General features: G+C 44.6%; 1 protein-coding gene across 1 annotated transcript in view; it reads left to right on the top strand.

Annotated features, from left to right (window-relative positions):
* Positions 1-17,707, top strand: part of LOC124711588 (peptidoglycan-recognition protein LC-like) — a 64,121-nt gene extending 46,414 nt beyond the window's left edge. Inside the window, exons 5-6 of the mRNA XM_047241737.1 lie at positions 6,943-7,061; positions 16,296-17,707. Of these exons, the coding sequence (XP_047097693.1) occupies positions 6,943-7,061; positions 16,296-16,516 (340 nt within the window). The 3' untranslated portion in view covers positions 16,517-17,707. The remainder of the gene's footprint in view (positions 1-6,942; positions 7,062-16,295) is intronic.
* Positions 17,708-18,108: the final 401 nt, after the last annotated feature.

The raw sequence follows: 18,108 nt of genomic DNA, 5'->3' as shown, positions 1-18,108 counted from the left end.
CAGTATCGCAGAAGGAACATCCAGGTTCTCGTAGCCCCATTACACCACCTCGTTCAAACTCAGTGAGGCATTGATAATGGCGTCTTTGTCGCGTTAAAGGCACTCTTGACTAACAGCAACTCACGTCTTGCCTCAAAGGTAACTAACGCTCACGACCATTACAGCGTGTATTGAGAGTAAACCCGATTTGCATCTTCGTAGTGGTGCTTATGCAACTGGCGCTAAATATGAAAAGGTATCATCATTCAGATGTATAAACACACTTACAAACTTCCGTTTATGTCGCGCAACTTCTCCTTGAAGTTGCGAATTATTTCCAACCGTGTATTCACATAAAAAAGGCAGTCACAACGAATAACAAAAATTGGTTTTCTGACATCATGAGTGATCTGTTGTAACGTTTGAGTGCTTTAATAAACTAACCCTCCAGCTCCATATTTTTTCATTGGCTCCACACTAATAGCCTTGCAGTCATTCCACATACGATTTTGTCACTGCTTTTTATTATAAATTTTTCGTTGGTTGTTTATTTCTGGGCTCCACGATTTCTCTAGTTTTTTGTCTGAAGCATTTCATTTTGTGCTGCAATACTTTACTGTAAGTTGCCTCACTTTCTACTGCCCTTATGTTACGTCAGGTTAGTTAAAATCTACCGGGAGTCACATACATGTGTTAATCCAGAAGGATTTGTCTTTTTATTGTTTATGTAACACATTTGCAAGAAACGAAAGTATATTTTTAATCTAATTTACCTTTTATTCACGTTTGTACTTGTCCGTCATCTGTGAGTCAGTGTGTGCTGTTACTGAGCTTTGGGCACCACCTGGTGGCGGCTGGGTAATTTACCTTCTGACTGCGTCGCCGCCGGTGTGCACCTCGTCCTATTTGACGATATACACTGTGCTGACTTTTTAAAGTATTTGGAATGTATCACTCATCAATAACACCGTGTTTGTACACTACTGATTGTGTGCAGTTCTCAATTTGTAAGCTACTGAAATAACGTGCCTCCCATGGTTATTTTCTTGTGTTAAGAAAAACATTTTTGTAATATATTCAAAGAATTGCATATCTCATGTTTATGATGGCAATTAGTCGAAATGCGTAACGAGAATCAGAAATAATAAAGTGCTGCCAAGACTGAAACAACCGTGTTTGTGTGTGCATGGTTACAGCCTCTGCTGTACACTATATAAAGATGTCCTGTCTGCCATTTTTACTTACGAATTTTATGTAGTGGTAAAACTTAACGAGTAGCCAAAGGTCATGAGAAGGCACAGGATGCAATGTTATCAATGAGTCACTTTCCCACGAGTTCTCAAAACTGCAGTTAGACATCAAGGCTTGGCATTTACGATGTGTAACGATCATTCTGGGGAGATATTGATCCACGTATCATGCAGCGCTACTCACAATAGTCCTTGTGTGGTTGGTTTATTGACAGCATCCCATTAATGATCGATTAAGAAGTGGCGATCTCGGCGCCAAAGCCACAATGGTGAATCCGCTGAAGTGTTCATCAAGCCACCCGCGAGCAACCAATGAGCGACGACACGTCGTATCGTCCTGCTGAACAAGGAATGTCCAAGCTCTAGTGCAGGAAAGTGATGCAGGCAGTTTCCAAACCTGTCCACATAACGAGCATCTGACGATGGTCTCCGCAGCCGGGAGGCAGTCTTGTCGACATAGAGGATTCACAGAGCACAATCCACAATCTCAGACACCCATTAGCTCGATACAACTGAAATCGGGATTCACAGGACCATCCTAGAAGCCGCCACGTTTCCATGGTCCAGTGACCTGTCTCTAACAGGCTGCTCAGATACCATGTCTACACTCTCGCCATACACAGCAGCTAGTCGCAACAATCGGTCGCCATACACGGCACGTCTTCAAATGGGGTAACATTTCCCCAACTTTAAGCCACTCAGTTTAGTTACGGCCTGTGGTACATACATAACTTAGGAGAGGTCCAAACGAGTAGCAAAGATAACAGAGGTACGTTTATCGCTGTCCATGCATACGCAGTGCAGGATTTCCTAATTAGCAGCTCAGTCACCGGTGATCCCATATTTCAGGAAAGCAGTTCCGCAGTGTCGCCTAGTGGCAAGCTGAGGAGATGTCGTACCAGCTTTGAGACGGGGCTCAGGACTTCGTAGCAGACGTAACTAAGTAAGTTCTTTCAAACGGGGCGAAATTGCAACATGTAAAAGAAATTTAGGTATTGGCGGTTGGTGTCCTATACGGCCGTTACTGCAGACAATATGCATCAATGATTCGGCGGGTAGCGTCGGAAGCTCCGTAACGCTCTTTACAAATCATGCTGTCGTTTATGCTGCCACAATGCCGCAAAATTATAACGATATTCTGCAGGAATTACAAAGTATCGACGCTTGGTGCAAAAAGAGAAGAAACATTAGGGTTTAACGACCCATGCACGACGACGTCATTGAGATGGAGCACATCCTCAGATTGGTGAAGGAAAACGGCCGTGCACTTTTAGAAGGAACTATCCCAGCGTTTACCCAAAGCGATGTAGGGACAGCACGGAAAAGTCGGTGTGAACGGCTCGATCTGACTCCAGACTTCACTCCTGCGCCATCGTGCTCGGTTGAGTCTTGCGCAGGGGCCGCCAGTTTACTCGCAACATGAATAAATGTAACATGTTGCGACAAACAGGCGGAGAGACCCATTATAGTACCGTACACTATTTTCATTCTACCACTGCAACAGTAGCAACCTGAAAATATCGACGACTAACCCTTTAGAGAACGAATACTAAGAACTGGTTGTATGAAAAGCACGAGCTAGGTTGAGTCTCAGACGAATCTTTAGGAAATGTAATTCACCCATGAAATAGGTGGCGTACATAATCCTCGTTCAATCTACTGTTGACTACTGCTCGTCGATATGTAACCGTTACCGGGTACGATATCCTGGTACTTCTGGAGTTGAAGAATCAGCCGACATGTATACACCGTTGCCGAGAGAACGTCCGAATGTTACTCACATTCTGCGGTGAGGCATCTTCCTTTTCCCATTGTCGTATTCCAAGGCCAGCCGAGTATATGGAGCATATGAAAGAACGGTCTCCTAAAAGATAGTGTTCTTTCACCGATTGAGTTTAACATATTACCAATGGCAAACCACTCCCATCTCATACAAAGAGGTTCCTGTATGCAGATGACTTGATCCCAGCTACTCATAGTAAAAATTTAAAAACTGCGGAACAAAGCTTCACTAATGCTATGAAAATGATTTCAAACTATTGCAAGGAAAATCATCTCTAGCCAAATTAAGCGAAAACCAAAATCTGCGCCATATATTTGCAGAACAAAGAAGCCTGAGGGAAGCAACGCGTGAATTTGAAAGGAACGCAACTGGAACACACACTGCACCAACATCAAGACAAAGGTTTCATCACGTAACTGTCCGCTATGGGTTTGTTGCCACACTCAGACAGTAAGGACAACTTCCTTACCACGCTGCTACTATGTTGCTGAATATGCTATTGCTGTGTGGTACAAATTTTCTCATGCAAAAAGAAAAAAACTGATATTGTACTGAAAAAAATCTGCGAGCTAATTACGGGTTGTTTGAAGCCGATACCTACACAGATGTTGTATCCACCTATACGCACAGCCCCGGCCGATGTCAGACGTGAAGTGACTACTAATATAGGGTGGAAAAACGTTTGTAAAAGCTCAGTCCATGCTACCCTTCATGAACCACAGTCGACATCAACGATTCAAGTACAGTGGAGTTTCTTGCAGTATTCTGGTCCACTTCAATCGTACCAGAGAAAGGCCATCGTGAAATCTGGAGCAGAGGTATTCTGATCATCCGGAATATGACAAAACTGAAGAATTGCCGCCAGGTCGTGAAGAGTGGTGGTGTAGTGGAAGTCCTTAAAGAGACTGCACCAAGGGGGTTCCATCATCCAATGACAGCCTCAAGAAATGGGGCACGAACAGGATGGAGACTCACTGTGCAAATGTGGGGAGGAACAAAATTCCAGCCGTCTCATGAACTCCCGCCTTCATACCCATTCGCGTAATGGGGTGGAACTGGCACTGACTAAAAGCAGTGCCATAACTGTAGGAAAATACTGGTCACAACACACATGAATACGGTATATAGCATTAATATTTGATTATGTCAATTTATGTTCTGTGTAGTACTTTATATCCTGCCGCTTTACTTTCTTTGTTTATGACTTGTTAATCGATTAATTTGAACATGTATACTGTCCAACGCAATGAAAGGGTCACTTTTTTTGAAACCGCATCTTTTTCTCCCATTGCGATGTAGCAGCTCTAAATTTTCCTGGAAGGTGGCTACAAACTTCCTTTGTAGTGTTGCGAATGCGTGGCGCCGTGAGACTTCACCGTCGGACTCTAAGACCCTTCAAACAGCAAGGTATCGACATATGGGGAAAAATGGCCAGAGCTCAGAAGTTCATGCGAGCTGCAAAGTTGGTTAGCGGTGCTACATTGGCATCAGATTTCACCACCGCGTCTCTTACATACATTTCGAGCCTCCTTTTGAAGCCTCTCCCATGTATGTCACAACCGCGGCGCCCAACGTTGAAAACACGCGGTTTTCTTATGGGGAGCCGAGGAAAAGATTTCAGACACGGCGCCGCTCAAACTCGACAAGAAATGTAACCAGGAGGTGGCTTAGAAGACGTCAGTGAAACCACATCTTCCATGAGGGGCGTTCATTCATTCGCGGTCGAAAACGACAGTTCGCATTGCGATGCGCAACAGAACGACGTTCTTGACAACGTTCGAAATTGGTGACTACTCCCCCCCCCCCCCCCCCCCCCTCCACGTCACCTTTCCCGGACGATTCAGCCCTACTCTAAGGACATCGTGGGGTTGCAATCCTTTCGTGCGCACTGTACAAATGCCACTGCACAGAGAAATTCATTGACTGAAGACTATGCTCCGGCGGGATAGGCAACGCTTTCGACTTCCCAGATTTCGTATGCAGCTAGCAGGTGCTAAAGTAGCGATGTAGCGACACTCGGCTGAGGTTGTGTCGATAAAGTTGTCTATCCTGCGGGCAAATAGTCATCACTGAACGCGTGTCTGTTGTACAGGGACATTTTTCAAATGCCTATCAAAGGTGTGCGGGTGGCAGTGAGAGTGGTTACAAACTAGGGCGTCTTAGAGGGACACTTTGTGCTTTTCAATCACGTGCTTGTCCATGTCGCACTCCGTCATGATCATGACCCAGGATGGCGCGAAACAGAAGGTTTGAATAAGCTGCTCGTCGAATCGTTTTGCACGGTTCCTAGTGTTCCCACACTGTATACCATAAAAGAATTGCGGTCGTCCTACACTCCAAAGGGGTGCGACCACCTTCAATGCGGTTGTGTCACAGGTTGTCAAGAACGTCGTCCTATTACTCATTACATTGCCAACTGTCGTTTTCGACCGCTAAATGTTAGGGAACCGACTCTTCAATGGAAGGTGTGATTTCACTGACGCCCCTTGTGTCACCCGCTGAAGCCTCTTCACGTTGATTCGGAGCGGCGGTGCGTCTGAAGTGTTAAGTGTTTTCCTTTGCCAACCACAAAAAAGTGCCCGCTGGGCTTCGCGGTTCTGATCTTCATCGCACAGGCGTGAAGACAAAGAGTGAGATGTAGATAACTGGGGGCGGGGGGGGGGGAGGGGGGGGGGTGACGGCCTTCCTATCGTGTGACACGTCCACGATGGCTTCTGTCAGAATTGTGGTGAAATTTGCTGCGAATGTGACATCATTAACTCACCTTATACCTTCTGATCTCTGGCCCTTTTTTCCCTCCATGTGTCGACGCCTTGCTGTTTGATGCGTCGCTGAGTCCGAGGGTGAAGTCGCAGAGCGCCATTGCAGAGGAAGGTTGTAGGCACCTTCTAGCAAAATTTCGAACTTCTGCGACGCAGCGGGAGAAAGTGACGGGGTTTCAAAAAAGTGGCCCTTTAATTGTGACGTGCCATGTATGCAGGGTAGTTATAACTGATCTTTCGATACTTGAGAGGGAAAACTATATACGATATGGGTACCGAACTTAATGTGAATGACGTTCGGAGTGTGCGCTGCAGGATGTACGTTGTTAGCAGCGTTACTGTCACGAGTTGTGTTCACGCGCCGGTCCTGGAACGGTGACTTAAGAGTTGAAACACAGGCATCAGTGTGCATTACAGTTGCTGACAGTCAACACTGGTCCTGACAAGGTGAGCAGGGCTCTGCTCGTGGAGATGTTTTATCACCACAGCGGCAATAGAGCTGCTGCCCTTCGTGAGTACTGACGAACTACAGGAACACGGGCAGGTCCTCTTTCCACACAGAAGCTGAAAAACACAATTCGGAAGTTCGATTTAACTGGCGAACTGCTCCCGAGAGAGGCCGACAACCGCTCCACAAGCTAGCGAAGAAGTTGGTGTTTCCATCGCTGACAATGCTGGACACAATGTGCGATCTTTAAGCAGTGCACGAGCTGCGTCACGACAGCTTAACACTGCGTGGTCCACCGTTGTTCGGGCAGAAGTAGGGCAATCTCTACTGCTGTTCTAGGTTGTCGTAGACGCATACGGTCGTCAAATCGACCGTGTGATATAGAAAGACGAATAGATCCTGTGAAAGTGAAGATCTGGCGGAAGCTCCTTATCCATCACCGTTCTTCCTTTGTTAACAAATAGCAGCGCATGCTCAGTGCTAATATAAGTTAAATGTGTCGTACGTAATGACTATCAGTAATGAGTAACGGATACTTTACCACATGTAGGGGAATGCATGTACCGAATATTTAACATTAAAATTTGGTTGTTACTGTCACGGACCTGGTCGCTACATGTGCTTTGATACCAAGTTCGCAGTCCGACGCCGGCAGAAAGCCGGTAAATCAGTAACCAACTCTGTTACAGCGACTTTCCATGACTCTGCTCTGGCTTGCAGCTTCATCGTGGGTGGCGACAATCGAGTATACGTCGGCCGCGGATGGGACACGGTCGGCGCACACTCTCCAACCTACAACTTCAAGAGCGTCGGTATCAGCTTCATCGGCGACTACAGGAGTGAGTACTCAGTTCTTCTGTCTCTGGGTAAATTGCAACGTGCTAGCTCCCAAATATCTTGATGCTGCAGGTAATGCTAGAAATAAAGAATGCTGAAGTATTGATCACGCAGCCGTTTCGTTCGGAGCCATTCCTACCTATTGCACCATTTCAGACGGAGCGCCCGACTTGCTCCGGTTGGATTTCAGACTCCTCCCGTGGTCCCAGTGTAGCCTCGCTTTGCAGAATCACACGTATAGGGAGAGGCATTTACTTCACTTTAAACAGCGAAGAGCGTGTTATCGCAATTTTACTAGCTCCCTCTTTGTTAGCTTCCAGTAATCTCCGGTGCAGTTCTTGAGCAGCTTTCAGACAGCTCTCGCGCCGCTGTTCGTCGACTCGGTCGTGTGATAGGTCGCGTTAGCGTGACGTACTGGCACCGTTCATTTCATTTTCTGGCGCCTGGGTACTCAGTTTGGGTTCACGAGTTTTGGAATTGCCTTTTGTGCACTGGGTAACTTTTCTTGTTACTCTCAATCTGTCGTCAACACAGAATCTCTTGGTTCGGAACATTACCGCTTTAGTCAAAGTTGACTATCTTCTTCTATTCGGATTTTCAAATTGTTACTTACAACAAACAAAAGTTTTGGCACCAATTAAATTCAGTAATGCTATTCGCACTATGGATACCCCAAAACGAAATTGTAGTATTGGTAATATTTCGCGGAAGGTGGGGACGATATAAAAACTCACTGGTCTGTAGACCAAGATACAAAGAAGTCTCAATGACAGGCAATATGTACTGACAATCACTTAAAGTGGAGCAAATACTGCAAAATTTTTGCTGCAGAGAAATTTTATACCTTAAAAACAGCCAGAGTAGTGCACTTTTTATTTTATTTGTGTATACTGAGAAGAATTAACGAATATGTAACGTATCTTTTGTTTTTTTTTCTTCCCTTCTTTACATGTGTAAAATGTTTCAGACAAATATAATTGTCACATTCTTGTGCTTCAATTAACTATACCCCCCACGAACCATGGACCGTGCTGTTGGTGGGGAGGCTTGCGTGCCTCAGCGATACAGATGGTCGTACCGTAGGTGCAACCACTACGGAGGGGTATCTGTTGAAAGGTCAGACAAACGTGTGGTTCCTCAAGAGGGGCAGCAGCCTTTTCAGTAGTTGCAGGGACAACAGTCTGGATGATTGACTGATCTGGCCTTGCAACACTAACCAAAACGGCCTTGCTGTGCTGGTACTACGAACGGCTCAAAGCAAGCGGAAACTACAGCCGTAATTTTTCCCGAGGGAATGCAGCTTTACTGTATGGTTAAATGAAGATGGAGTCCTCTTGGGTAAAATATTCCCCCATTCGGATCTCCGGGCGGGGACTACTCAAGAGGATGTCGTTATCAGGTGAAAGAAAACTGGCGTTCTACGGATCGGAGCGTGGAATGTCAGATTCCTTAATGGAGCAGATAGGTTAGAAAATTTAAAAAGGGAAATGGATAGGTTAAAGTTAGATATAGTGGGAATTAGTGAAGTTCGGTGGCAGGAGGAACAAAACTTCTGGTCAGGTGACTACAGGGTTATAAATGTTGTTGTTGTTGTGGTCTTCAGTCCTGACACTGGATTGATGCAGCTCTCCATGCTACTCTATCCTGTGCAAGTTGCTTCATTTCCCACTACGTACTGCAGCCTACATCCTTCTGAATCTGCTTGGTGTATTCATCTCTTGGTCTCCCTATACGATTTTTACCCTCCACGCTGCCCTCCAATACTAAATTGGTGATCCCTTGATGCCTCAGAACATGTCCTACCAACCGATCCCTTCTTTTAGTCAAGTTGTACCACAAACTCCTTTTCTCGACAAGTTCCATTCACTACCTCCTCATTAGTTATGTGATCTACCCATCTAATCTTCAGCATTTTTCTGTAGCACCACATTTCGAAAGCTTTTATTCTCTTCTTGTCCATACTACTTATCGTCCATGTTCCACTTCCATACATGGCTACACTCCATACAAACACTTTCAGAAACGGCTTCCTGACACTTAAATCAATACTCGATGTTAACAAATTTCTCTTCTTCAGAAACGCTTTCCTTGCCATTGCCAGTCTGCATTTTATATCCTAACTACTTCGACCATCATCAGTTATTTTACTCCCTAAATAGCAAAACTCCTTTACTACTTTAAGTGTCTGATTTCCTAATCTAATTCCCTCAGCATCACCCGATTTAATTCGACTACATTCCATTATCCTGGTTTTGCTTTTGTTGATGTTCATCTTATACGCTCCTTTCAAGACACTGTCCCTTCCGTTCAACTGCTCTTTCAAGTCCTTTACTGCCTCTGACAGAATTACAATGTCATCGGCGAACCTCGAAGTTTTTATTTCTTCTCCATGGATTTTAATACTTACTCCGAACTTTTCTTTTGTTTCCTTTATTGCTTGCTCAATATACAGATTGAACAACATCGGCGATAGGCTACAACCCTGTCTCACTCCCTTCCCAACCACTGCTTCCCTTTCGTACCACTCGACTCTTGTAACTGCCATCTGGTTTCTGTACAAATTGTAAACAGCCTTTCGCTCACTGTATTTTACCCCTGCCACCTTCAGAATACAAAATCAAATAGGGGTACTGCAGGAGTAGGTTTAATAATGAATAGAAAAATAGGAGCGCGAGTGAGCTACTACGCCGGCCGCGGTGGTCTAGCGGCTCTAGGCGCTCAGTCCGGAACCGCGCGACTGCTACGGTCGCAGGTTCGAATCCTGCCTCGGGCATGGATGTGTGTGATGTCCTTTGGTTAGTTAGGTTTAAGTAGTTCTAAGTTCTAGGGGACTGATGACCATAGATGTTAAGTCCCATAGTGCTCTGAGCCATTTGAACCATTTGAGCTACTACACATAGCATAGTGAACGCATTATTGTAGCAAAGATAGACACGAAGCCCACGCCTATCACAGTAGTACAAGTTTATATGCTAACCATCTCCACAGATGACGAAGAGATTGATGAAATGTATGGTGAGATAAAAGAAATTATTCAGATAGTGAAGGGAGACGAAAGTTTAATAGTCATGGGTGACTGGAATTCGATAGTAGGAAAAGGAAGAGAAGGAAACGTAGTAGGTGAACATGGACTGGGAGTAAGAAATGAAAGAGGAAGCAGCCTGGTAGAATTTTGCACAGAGTATAGCTTAATCATAGCTAAAACTTGGTTCAAGAATCATAAAAGAAGGTTGTATACATGGAAGAAGCCTGGAGACACTGGAAGGTTTCAGACAGATTATATAACGGTAAAACAGAGATTAACCAGGTTTTAAATTGTAACACATTTCCAGGGGCAGATGTGAACTGACCACAATCTATTGGTTATGAACTGTAGACTAAATCTGAAGAAACTGCAAAAAGGTGGGAATTTAAGGAGATGGGACCTGGATAAACTGAAAGAAACAGAGGTTGTAGAGAGTTTTGGGAGAGCATTAGAGAACGATTGACAAGAACGGGGGGAAGACATACAGTAGAAGAAGAATGGGTAGCTTTGAGAGATGAAACAGTGAACGAAGCAGAGGATCAAGTAGGTAAAAAGACGAGGGCTAGTAGAAATCCTTGGGTAACAGAAGAAATATGGAATTTAATTGATGAAAGGAGAAAATATAAAAATGCAGTAAATGAAGCAGGCGAAAAGGAATACAAACGTCTCAAAAATGAGATTGACAGGAAGTTCAACATGGCTAAGTAGGGATGGCTAGAGGACAAATGTAAGGGAGATACTGCCTACAGGAAAATTAAAGAGACCTTTGGAGAAAAGAGAACCACTTGTATGAATATCAAGAGCTCAGATGGAATCCTAGTTCTAAGCAAAGAAGGGAAAGCAAAAAGGTGGGAGGACTATATAGAGGCCCAATACAAGGGCAGTGTACTTGAGGACAATAGTATGGAAATGGAAGAGGATGTAGATGAAGATGAAATGGGAGATACGATACTGCGTGAAGAGTTTGACAGAGTACTGAAAGACCTAAGTCGAAACAAGGCCCCCGGAGTAGACAACATTCCATTAGAACTACTAACTGCCTTGGGAGAGCCAAGCCTAACAAAACTCTACCATCTGGTGAGCAAGATGTATGGGACAGGCGAAATACCCTCAGACTTCAAGAAGAATATAATAAATCCAATCCCAAAGAAAGCAGGTGTTGACAGATGTGAAAATGACCGAACAATCAATTTAATAAGCCACAGCTGCAAAATACTAACACGAATTCTTTACAGACGAATGGAAAAACTGGTGGTAGCCGACCTCGGGGAAGATCAGTTTGGATTCCGTAGAAATGTTGGAACACGTGAGGCAATACTGACCCTACGACTTATCTTAGAAGAAAGATTAAGGAAAGGCAAACCTACGTTTCTAGCATTTGTAGACTTAGAGAAAGCTTTTGACAATGTTGACTGGAATACTCTCTTTCAAATTCTAAAGGTGGCAGGGGTAAAAGACAGGGAGTGAAAGGCTATTTACAATTTGTACAGAAACCAGATGGCAGTTATAAGAGTCGAGGGGCATGAAAGGGAAGCAGTGGTTGGGAAAGGAGTGAGACAGGGTTGTAGCCTATACCCCATGTTATTCAATCTGTATATTGAGCAATCAGTAAGGGAAACAAAAGAAAACTTCGGAGTAGGAATTCAAATCCATGGAGAAGAAATAAAAACTTTGAGGTTTGCCGATGACATTGTAATTCTGTCAGAGACAGCAAAGGACCTGTAAGAGCAGTTGAACGGAATGGGCAGTGTCTTGAAATGAGGATATAAGATGAACATCAACAAAAGCAAAACGAGGATAATGGAATGTAGTCGAATGCTGAGGGAATTAGATTAGGAAATGAGACGCTTAAAGTAGTAAATGAGTTTTGCTATTTGGGGAACAAAATAACTGAATGGTCGAAGTAGAGAGGATATAAAATATGGACTGGCAATGGCAAGGAAAGCGTTTCTGAAGAAGAGAAATTTGTTAACATCTCGAGTATAGATTTAAGTGTCAGGAAGTCGTTTCTGAGAGGATTTGTATGGAGTGTAGACATGTATGAAGATCGGATGGGTAGATCATATAACTAATGAGGAGGTACTGAATTGAATTGGGGAGAAGAGAAATTTGTGGCACAACTTCACTTGAAGGGATTGGTTGGTAGGACATGTTCTGAGGCATGAAGGGATCACCAATTTAGTACTGGAGGGCAGCGTGGAGGGTAAAAATAGTAGAGGGAGACCAAGAGATGAATATACCAAGCAGATTCTGAAGGATGTAGGTTGCAGTAGTTACTGGGAGATGAAGATGCTTGCACATGATAGAGTAGCATGGAGAGCTGCATCAAATCAGTCTGTGGACTGAAGACCACCACACCACCACCACCACCACCACCACCACCACCACCACAACAACAACAACAACTATCTATAAACAGGATTTATGTGTAATAATAAGGAATATATGTAAGACAAATGCCCTGTATTTGTTTTCACTTTGTCATGTGTTCATGCGCGTTTAATTTTACCACGTCCCCCAGGGTGCTGTGTTCACGTATTATTGTTCACAGACAGACAGACATACATTTTGTTTCACACTTTGGTGTGTGTATAAATATAAGGTGGTTAATATTATAGAAAGTGACCAGTATTAGGGAAGTACTAACCAGCACTTCTGTTAGAAGAAAAGTCGAATGACTTGGAGAAAAAAACAGGGTCGAAATAAATAAACGTAGTCTTTACAGCTCCCTCCGAAGATGGGTTGACAGTTTACAGCCGACATACAGGGCTATTGAAAAAGAAGGAACAGATTTCAAACATTTATTGCTTCCAAACTACGAAAGATAGAAACAATTCTACGCTTGTGGAAAGGGAGAAGTTCAAATTGTTATACGTTCTGTGAGAGCACCATGTGTTACACGACATATATGAATACAGCAGTTCATTTCATGGCACACACGAAGCACCTGGTCTCTTGTCATCGAATTCACAGCGCAGACTTTCAAGATTGACAGGCATAGGAGTGGAGGGGGGGGAGGGGGGCAAGGGGCAGGAAGAGAATTTCTCCACGCACGTCCGACGTTACATGAATGGCCCCATTCCAGGACGTTTGGGAGAGGAGGAGCAGAAGAGGGAGTTCATGGCAGCTGGCCTCGCAGGTCTCCAGACCTCAGTCCTTCTGACTTATCTGCGTGGTTACGTAAAAGACCGCGTTTTTATCCCCCCTATGCTTGACACTCTTGAAAGTCTGCGATATCGCATTGTTGAAGCTGTGAATTCGATGATGACGAGACACTAGGTGCTTAGTGTGTACCAGGAAATGAACCACCGTTTAATATATGTCATGTAATAGAGGCGGAGGCTATTCCTTGCATGGTTGCAGCTCTGCGGGACTGGAGCACTCTTTTTTCCAGCAATGACTCACTGGGTGTGTCCGTCCAGTTGATAGGCCAGCTCAGCTCTTCGACTACATTTTATTGCTCTTTATGAATGCCTTGTTTTCTCACACTAAAAACACACTTTCAAGAAATGTTCTCTCTAAAGGCATTCCGGCGTAATATGTAGTACGCTTTCTGATTATTGCATAGAACTATGTCCTGTTCACTGTTCGCTACTACCGATCCTACATACCAACAGCAAGCGAAGGTTCGAGAAGGTACAATCATTTACACGAACGGATACGTGAACGTTACCACAGATACAGATGTACTGGTTAAAAGTAAGAAAGTCGGTATCTCTTTCACAGTTCTCAGTTTACAGACGATACTATGTTATGAAAATGTTATAGAATTTGGAATTTATGAACGTGGCGTTTAATGTCCTTCGAAATTAATGATATACTCAGAATAATACATGGTTCACTACATACTTTTATTCATCTGTAGTCTGTTTCATTACAAGATGCTTCATCCTCTAGTTGTCTAACATGGGTGTTCAGCGACCGTGCGGCAGCTACTGAGCATTATCGTGCTTCTCCCACTCCTCATTACAGCCATTGTGAGGGAAGTTTAACGTATCAATTTTAGGTTGGCGAGGCGTTTTTTTTTAATTATGATTGCGTAAGGTAACAATAAGGATCTGGCGTGGTCTGCCTCGTTTGCGACGCTGCCATCTTGAGCAAACAATTGCGCGGCAGCCATTACAGAATGCTTTGACTTGAGTTGTGCGTTGCTCGTTGTTTTGAAATCAATGAAGATATTAATTGTAGTCCACCGGGGGTCTTCAGTACGTCTGTCACTACACCGGAAAGGGTCATCAGTGACTCCTAAGACTTGTGCTTCCGCCGAAGCACAAATGACGGTTTTCGGCTGCCAGCTCTCCGGGCGGAAGGCGATCTACATTCTCCCCCCCCCCCCCCCCTCCCGCGCGTCAGGCGAGTGGTCTAAGTTTTCTACTGTCTACAGTTGGGCCGACCGCTTCGTTAGTGTCCGCACTGTGGTAGCTTGGTGTCGGTACTCCCCACTGCTGAATCTGAAGACTGCAGACCGGTAGTGTTATCTGTCTGGTTGCTGCCAACAGAAGCCTTCAACAGTAGACACTTCGATGGAACTGTTTGGTTACTGCGTTTTATTTCGCTGATATCTACCTAGGTACAAAAGTCATATCATAGCGATATGCACATGTACAAATGACGGCAGTATCGCGTACACTAGGTATGAAAGGGCAGTGCATTGGCAGAGCTGTCACTTGTAGCCGTGTAGTCGTCCATGTGGACAGGTTTCCGACGTGATTATGGCCGCACGACGGGAGTTAACAGACTTGAAAGCGGAATGGTAGTTGGAGGTAGGTGCACGGGACATTCCGTTTCGGATATCATTAGCCAATTCAATATTCCGAGATCGTTAGCCAATTCAATATTCCGAGATCCACAGTGTCAAGAGTGTCCCGAGAATACAAAATTTCAGGCATTACCTCTCACTACGCACAACGCAGTGGCTGACGGCCTTCACTTAACGACCGAGAGCAGCGGCGATTGTGTAGAGCTGTCGGCGCTAACAGACAAGCAACACTGCGTGAAGTAGCAGCAGAAATCGACGTGTGACTACGACGAGCGTATCCGTTAGGACAGTGCGGCGAAATCTGGCCCTAATGGGCTGTGGCAGCGGACGACCGACGCGAGTGCCTTTGCTAAAAGCACGACATCGCCTGCAGCGCCTCTCCTGCGCTCGTGACCCGAATTCCGTCAAAATTTTCGGCTGTAGTTGAGGGATATTTTCTGAGTATTCTCATATAACGGACACGCGGTCTCCAGTGGCTCGTTACAGACTAAATAGTGGAAATGTGACTCCTTCGGTTTGTTACCCCAATACCTTTGTTTCTATGGAAACACCTCCACAAAAATAAAATAGTCTATATAATACGCAATCTCTAAGACGTACGCCACACACTAACGTAACGGAGGCAATAGCACAGAGGTACCGGGAACAGCTCAGCACAGCGTTGCAGTGACGCCCTTCCGCTGCCGTAAGTGGACCCACGCAGGGGGTGGATATCGGCCAACTCTCCGCCAGTTAATCTGTCCGTACTGCTGCGTATCACTGTTAACGATCAATGGATGCTGTCGGAAAAACAGAAACCCGAGACAGGACGGAGCACACTAAATGCGTGTGGACAATGAGTAAAGTGGCATTACTGTTGTCAACAGCAAGTTGAGTGGGTGAACGGAGTAAGTTTGTTTCCCTGCAAGACATGCAGCTCATACCAGCGACATTTGCTCGTTTCATATGCAAAGACTAACGGGGATAAGACACCGAATGAAATACAGCTACTCTGAAACGCGTCAACGGAGACCGCGTATCCCTTATATCAGAATACTATGAAGTTATCTCTGAATAGTCTCTGTAATTTTGTCGGCCTCCCTGTACGTGCCACTTCTCCCTATGCACCGCTCTTGTATGTGCGGCCGTGTGTGCTGGGTGGAGCTCGGTTGAATCCTTCACTTAATACTGCTCCACTCGGTAAGCACTGGACGAAATACTGCGGGGCAGACTGTGCAAGGGTGGCGGGTCTTGTAAAATCAGTATCTGTCTTTGGTGGAGATGGTTGGATAGGAGACAGAAAGTGTTTGGATTGGATAGTAGTGGTTAGTAGTGAACGGACCGGGGGGGGGGGGGGGGGGGGAGAGGGAAGGGAAAAGATACTGCAGGGAGGAGACAAAGGCAGTGTAGCATAAAATTAATGCATACGGTGTTTCGATTTCAACTGATTAGCTATTTTCTTGACCGTTGCAGCTGAGCTGCCCACGCACGATATGCTGGAGCTGGCCTGGTCCTTGATCCGCTGTGGAGTCGCCAGAGGCTCCATAAGCGAGACGTACAAGCTGGTCGGTCACCGTCAAGTGAGGGACACGGAGTGCCCCGGCGACCGCCTGTACCAGGAGATCCAGACCTGGCCCCACTGGGTCGCTCACCGCGACATCATCCCCAGGACTAACGCCACCAGGACATCCTGAAGCGATGCTCAACCTAAACGCCGCGGGTGACACCTGGAGTGCCGCTCAAGATCTGATGGTCACAATACAATAGCCTCTGATGCCGTGAATATACTACTGCTTACTTAAGTCGTCTTTTTTCTTCAAGGCATTTTGCAAGTACAACACAGACATTCATAAGTGAAACTCATCAATTTCGTGATGCCAGTTTCGTTACTTCTCCAGAACCATAATGAAACTCCGAAATTCACCACCCTCGTGATGCCAGTTTCGTTACTCCTTCAGAACAGTACTGGAAGTCATTGCCAACCTTAATTAAAAGAGTTGCTGCGAGCAAACACACGGCTATTCCATGAAAGCTTCACTTACATGACAAATGTTCTGCCGTTACTGACACAGCCAAAATGTAAACAAAGAACGTATAAACTTCGAACTGGTCTTCTTTCAGTGTTGACGAAACTAAATGTGAATATAAATGTATTTATTCTTCGAAAGTGCCATACCGTTTTACACTGAGTACTTACGCGGAAAGAAATTACATCAGTTATACTGTTTATCCTCAGAGCTTTCCCGGACATATAACGTCGATTTATGAAATTACACGGAACATCAATCTGAAATTTACTTACTTCCATGGGGCACTTCGTACGTCATGAGGGTTTGTTATCAACTAAAGCTACTTTCTCTCTTATAGATGTGTATCCTTAAAAATTGCAATTTTGATATTTGTCTATAAAAATAGTAACTTCGATATGTGTTTATAAAAATAGGAACTGTATGTAGCTGTACACAGACAAGCTACAAAAGACTTACTTCCGAAATATGTAGGAGATGCAATATAATAACTATGAACACTACCTCCCAGTGACTGATGAAACAATTTGCTACGTCTGGTGTCCCATATAACGCTCGTGCTGTGACAAACATACCTCATGAACTCCGTTCTAATAGTGCAGAATATGTAAATGCATCCAAGAATGCGAAAAATCCTATACATAATTCCGCAAACACAAATACGTTATGCTATTGTATGAATATATAAGATAAAAGATTTGCCATTAATGAAAAATACCAAAAACTTTGGTAATGTTTAGTTTTCTTTCACGGTAGATTAAGCGCAACAAATATTATATATCAAACATTGTCAATGTAAGGAAATCATTAGCCAGTAAGCCATTTTCAATAAATGCAAATATAGCAAGAGCACTCTAATCCATGTAATGTCCTAACCCTGTTGTTCTTAATACATCTATACTTCTAGATATGTTCTAAGAAAAAAAAAACCGACGCGCCACGAAGGAGTTACGCAAATTGGGCACAAGCCAATATACAGTTATCGATGAACAATGCAAAATTGTAAACTCTGGCGGCCGATGGATGAAAGTGGGATGCTGCGGCGCAGTTTCACGAAGCAGTTGGCAAGGATAGTAAACAAGGGACATGTCGATACTAGGGCATAATGTCTTTGCGAATTATTTACGTGTACTCAGTTGGACGGTAACTATACCACGCAGACAGGCTCGTGAACAATGTACGAAGATGTCAGCATTTGAGAGAGGGCGTGTGGCTGGGCCCAAAGAAGCCGGTTGGAGTAATCCGCACACTCGTTCGCC

This window comes from Schistocerca piceifrons, chromosome 8 (genome assembly GCF_021461385.2).
Source record: "Schistocerca piceifrons isolate TAMUIC-IGC-003096 chromosome 8, iqSchPice1.1, whole genome shotgun sequence".
NCBI lineage: Eukaryota > Metazoa > Arthropoda > Insecta > Orthoptera > Acrididae > Schistocerca > Schistocerca piceifrons.
The sequence above is the reverse complement of the archived record's forward strand: the minus strand, read 5'-3'. Positions and strand labels throughout refer to the sequence as shown.